This window comes from Tripterygium wilfordii, chromosome 9 (assembly GCF_013401445.1).
Source record: "Tripterygium wilfordii isolate XIE 37 chromosome 9, ASM1340144v1, whole genome shotgun sequence".
NCBI lineage: Eukaryota > Viridiplantae > Streptophyta > Magnoliopsida > Celastrales > Celastraceae > Tripterygium > Tripterygium wilfordii.
Window position 1 is genome coordinate 4,797,931 of NC_052240.1, and position 6,000 is coordinate 4,803,930.

General features: G+C 38.3%; 1 protein-coding gene across 1 annotated transcript; it reads left to right on the top strand.

Annotated features, from left to right (window-relative positions):
• The first annotated feature begins 2,062 nt into the window (after positions 1 to 2,062).
• LOC120005392 (probable membrane-associated kinase regulator 4) lies at positions 2,063 to 4,784 on the top strand. The gene has a single exon (XM_038855006.1). It carries the CDS (start codon positions 2,357 to 2,359, stop codon positions 3,416 to 3,418), a length of 1,062 nt encoding a protein of 353 aa, XP_038710934.1. The 5' UTR covers positions 2,063 to 2,356; the 3' UTR covers positions 3,419 to 4,784.
• The last annotated feature ends 1,216 nt before the right edge of the window (positions 4,785 to 6,000 follow it).

Here is a 6,000-nt window from a genome sequence, read left to right on the forward strand (position 1 = left end):
TATGAATATACACACTCATGAGCCTCAACGTTTTCTGCAGAAATCTAGCTTGGCACACAGCATGGTCATCCCAAACCGTTAGATGTTGAAAGGTGCTCATGCTTCCTTGAAAAGGATAGGAGGAACCAAGTTGTATTGAATTTTGTTATGTTCAATATCTGGTGAACAACAAAAGGTTTGTGAGTTGACTTGTAAAAGGTTTTCTTTTCTCTGATTTGGAATTTGGTTATCTTTTGAACAACACCATCATTGGCCAAGGGCCTCCTATGCTATCAAAACAAGACTACAGAAGCTAGTGGGGTGCCTGCTAGACCCCCAACTAAAGCTCTTCTAAAGGCAGTTCCTAAAATGACTACCAACTGGGTTTGCTGGGCAACCGTTCATCTGCAGTTTCAGTCTGAAGATATTCAATCGTCCCGGTCGGCTTCCCCGGCAGATGGAGCCTCTCTAGTTGTACTATGTAGGTTCAACTTGTAATCTCTTGGACAAATCAAAGCATAATAGCATCCCCATTATATGAATGGTGGGTCATTTAGATAGATATGTTTATGGCTATTATTTACTTTCTTTTCTGTTTCTGCAAAGATTGTTGTCCTGCAAAATCTTAAATCTCATATCTGGATGAAGGACAACTAATTAGGGCCAGTGCCCTTGGCATTATGTTAGTAGAGTAGCATATCTGTACTCTGTAGTCATCATGAGTTTTAGTTAGGATGATATATATACTCCTAAGTTGAGAAACAGGTCTTATCAAGTTCATTTCAATGAGACGTCTTATCAGACAACATTGATTAGTCACAAAAAAATCTTAATAACAAACTGTTAAGACCTTGTAAAAAGGATGTCAAAAACTAATTGAACTGGAGAAGCAAGAGGGCTTAAGATGTGGGGTGTCTGTTAAAACTAAAAAGTAAAGACAAACAGAAGTCTCCAGCTTTGAAGGGGCAATTCCTCCATAATTCCCTTCCCACCATTAACTGTCGGGTCATATCTTGTTTTCTTAGTGAAATCAACAACTCAAAAAGACTTATAAATTGTTCAATATTTATGGTATTGTAAAGAGAACTTAGTTAGCAACCAGAAATAATAATACAAAAAGATGATAAAAAATGATGGGACATGTCTTCTAAGTCCATGTCTATTAGAGACGAGAAAAAAGTTGTGGAGAATTTCCACTAATAGCATCCAAACAAGAATGAATGACAAACACAGAGTAAAAGCAGGTAAAGTGAGTCTTATAAGCTAGCTTATACCGTAGCCTATAAGCTCCACCATCATGCCCAACCAAACACCTAAAATAAGCTCCTATGAGAAGTTCGTACGCTCCTCATATACTAATTGCTATAAGCTAGGTTAAAACTCTACGGTTAGCAAACACCTAACTACTTATTTTAGATAACTTATAAGCTAGCTTATAATAAGATCCGCCAAAGTAGCAGCCCTTCCTTAGCGGAGCCCTAGCGTCAATGTACAAACTACATGAGCCCTTTGTTTAGTCTTTAATGACTTGTGGGGGCACAAGTAGAGAAACATATATATATGGCAGAAAAGAAGAAAAGACATACATATATGATAGAACGCTTACAAATATTCGAATTTGACAAAAAGATGCTTATTGCAGAGAACTATTTTTCTAACCTAACAAACATGCCTTTAAACTATAAGAGGTAGTGAGTCACTAATGAAACAGTAAATGCTAGGAGGATGGGACATCTAAGCATTGAATTACAAGGTATTATAACGTCGATAATCTCTACAGCCCTAAATTTACGAATTATTACTATTAGTTACTAAATTTAGAAGCAAATTATGCAGATCAACAAGTCAAAGCATACAAGTCTAGGATTACTTATTCATGTTGCTTATGATGACCACTCAACCATCCAAAATTTGCATCACATGTCGTAGCCTCTCTGACCCATTTGTCGGCTTACCTTGTTGTTTGGATACACAGCATTGGTGCCAACAAGTAAACAAGTTGTAGTTGAAACATCAACCAGAACCACCATGAGAAAGACAACACTATATCCTAAAATCATCAATGACTCTTTTGTTCAACTTTTATCAAAAAAAAAAAAAGAAACAAGAACAAAGACAAGACTCCCGCAATTTAATATAATACAAGTATGTAATGTGAAAATCAATTGAAAATGAACCAAATTATATAAGTTAAAGCAGAAAAGATATGGGTCAGTGTTGAATTTTATATTTGGAAGCACTCACAGATTTTGGAAATTTGGCTACAGTTCTCGCGTTCTACACTTTTAAATGATGCAACACCGCTTAATCTCCCAACATACCTTAGTTTTCCATTAGCAACTCCAGCCAGGGACAGACACGAAGGAAGTCACCCAGAATGGCTGTAAACCTCGTATCGCATGACCATGCTGAAGATGATTACATTGACATGGAACTCAATTCATTCTACAACTTCCATGGCAATTCCATAAGCTCTCCTCCACTCCACAGAGAGTTTGAATTCCACATGTCTTCACTCTCTTTGGACAGAGAGCACACAACTTCACCAGCTGATGAGCTCTTCTACAAAGGAAAGCTTCTTCCTCTTCACCTGCCTCCACGTTTACAAATGGTTGACCCCAGCCCTGCTTATGCAACCAGAAAAAATGACTTTGGGGAAATATATAGCACTCCGATAGCCACGACCGCTGCAACTCCAACTTCAACAAGCACCCCATTTGAATCATGCAATATTTCACCTTCTGAGTCCTGTCGGGTTAGCAGAGAGCTGAATATGGAAGAGTATTTGTCCCATTCAACTGATGTCAGTGTACTCATCAATGAAAGTGTGAAAAAGTCCTGGATAAAAAAGCTTAGGCTGGTCAAGGAGTCCTCACTCGGTTCAAAGCTGAAAGCTTCCCAGGCTTACCTCAAGTCTTTGTTTGAGAAATCTACTTGTTTAGATGAGTCGTGTGCAGCAGCTACAATTACAAAAGTACCAGATGAAATCTCAGCTTCAAAAGCCAAAGAAAATTTGAACAAATACGTGAAAGCAGCAAAGAAAAACCCATTTGGGCAAATCCAAAGAAGGAGACACCAATTTTACAATGCTAGAGACATGGGAAAGATAACTGAGAACGCTGTTGGTTCTCACAGAAGATCATTCTCAATTGCTATCAAACGACATTCAACAAACAAGTCTTCATCTTCTTCATCATCATCATCATTGACAAGCTCAAACAACACAAACCGAATGCACATTAGGCCTTATCTCAAGAGGAGCAAAAGTATGAATTCAGAAATTGAGAATTCAATACAGGGAGCAATCACACATTGCAAGCAGTCTCAACAGTCTTTCCATCCAAAGCAGATTTTGAGTGAAATTGGAGTTTACTCATTGTCTGCTTCCAGGATTGCAGTATGTGAAGACCAGGAAAGGCCTGACCTTAGCAGGGGCTGAGAGAGAGGGAGAGATGGAGAAAGAGAAGGGAAGATGGGAGATTGGGGTTGGGGAAAGGACAAGCAAAGGACAAACTACAAATTTTAGATTCTAGTTTTAATCAGTATACTTTGTGCCAAGGGCAGACTACTCCTACACAATGTGCAAGACCATATTGAACACTACAATTAGAAAATCCTGCACAACCTGAAGTATGTGACATGTTTGGCTCACTGATGCCTGCTATCTTTACATCCATTGACAGCTTCTTCAACATCAATATTCACGGTGCAAGAAAGAATAACAGTTTCAATTATGCAGCACTATTTTTTTTTCCTTGTTTATGTACAACATTCGATTACTCTTTGAAAAATAGCACTGTGGCAAAGTCTAAATAAGCTAATTAAATTTGATGTCGATACTTATAAGACATCCTCAATACAGTTATTGCTACTGGAAGATTTAAGGTAACTACATTAGATATGGGATAGCAAAGTATACAATCAATGTGTCCATGGAGATGACATATGAATCATTCCGACACAGACCACACTTTCACTCCTAATGATGCTAACTGCAAATCTGCTTCAGAGTATTTTTAAATATCCAGGTGTACTGCATGATAGAAGAATCTAATATCCCTCGTCCCTTGCAGTTGAGTTAATTCACTTGTCAAAATATATGAGTCAGAATTTAAATATGAAGACAAACTATGTTCGAAACTAGTTTAAACAAGGAACAGCAGAGAGCCCTGCTGTGACATTCATAATCATAACAAAGGAACGATTCATAAGCTATATTAAAGTGATATTCAAGATAATGTTCACTTTGATTTCCAAGAATAACTTTGTTTCCCGTCCCCAATGTTTGACATTATGACAAATTAATAGTAATTTTACATTGCTCACTTGTAAGTGGAGAGCAATCTAATATGCCATCTCTTCTACAACCCCACATCTTTTCCCTAAAACTTTATATTATTGTAAAGCAACAATTATTTGTTGAGTCAATGATAGGACAACATAGTTGATGATGACCTGATTGGAAAAAAATTATAAAAATAATAATTTTATAAGAAATACCTACCTACATTTTTTATGTAGACTTGTAAAGGAAGTATAATGATTTTGGATCAACTCATAAGACATCATTTCTTTTAACTAATATAATAAACAACTAATCAAGATTTGGGTAAAGAAACAAGAGCCAGTGCCCTGTACACACATGGACATATTACTAAGAAAAGGAAGATGATCAACAATTAAATATGATGGAATAGAAATCTTCAGGTGCCGACAAACAACTCTATCTTTTCCAATTATTTTTTTAGTGGGTGTACTGAACCTTAAATTAAGTAAACATGCCAGCTAGAGTTTTGACAGGATGTAAAAGCAGTGAAAAGGCTAATTTGATTATTGAACCAAACGGACCCATTGACTTTTCACTATTCAGCACTAAGGGTCTCGTGATAAGCTGCTGCAAACCCACACCGGTGGCCCATAAGGCCCAAGGTAGAACTACAACCCAGAAAACCGGCTTACTAGGTGAGGGTGCCTTGGATCCTTTTAAACTAGAGTTGGTAGCCCTATTTTTTCGATGTGGGATACTCATCAAACCACCCCCCTTGGACAGCCGACGTCCACGGCGGCTACGCTCGCCTGGCGGCTCCACTCGCCCTTCAGACGGTAGCCCTTTCCCGGACGGCAGCCCTCTCCGCAAACGCGACTCTCTCAATGAAAGCACCCGCAAACGCGACTCTCTCAATGAAAGCACCAATGATGAAAACTCACACCGGCCCATAAGGCCCAAGGTAGAACTACAACCCAGAAAACCGGCTTACTAGGTGAGGGTGTCTTGGATCCTTTTAAACTAGAGTTGGTAGCCCTATTTTTTCGATGTGGGATACTCATCATAAGCATAAAACAATGAACACTTTTTTCACACAATCATACACCATTTAATGTCTACATGGCAAAGGAAAGGGCAAGCCTCAAGTACCAGCTGCAGCTTTCCTATCAATTCAGTTTCTTCTTTTTTCCTGCCAAAGCCATCAACATGGCTTCCCAAATTTCCCCTCAAGGTTTAACATAATGACAAGCTATCAGTAATTAATTCAGTTCATAACGCCTTTTCAAAGATCAGAAGTCACTAAAATTAAAAATACTAAGTTAATTAATCGGGATCATTATATATAATCACTTCATATCAGATATGGACAGAGACCCTCAGTACTACATTGTTTTCCTATGTTCTCTCGACAACCAAACAGCACACAAAGTCACAAGCACATGATGGACAGAGACATACCTTTGATGCATAGGACTTGGCCTCATACAAAGCTCTAATTACAGGAACAGTTGCACGTAATCAATAACTGGAAAAATGAAGAAAAATGAAGAGTCTAACGAAGAAGTGTGAAACAAAAGTAAAGACTAACCTTTTGGGTCGAGTTGACCAACAATGCGAATGATCTCCGATTGAAGATTAGAATTTGAATGATGTCTGGGGAAATCTCGGTAACTTGAGAAGAGCTTAGGCGATCGTAGAGAAACTGCTGATTGCCATCTTCGCCAAGCTTCACTTGAATTCGAACCATTTTCTGC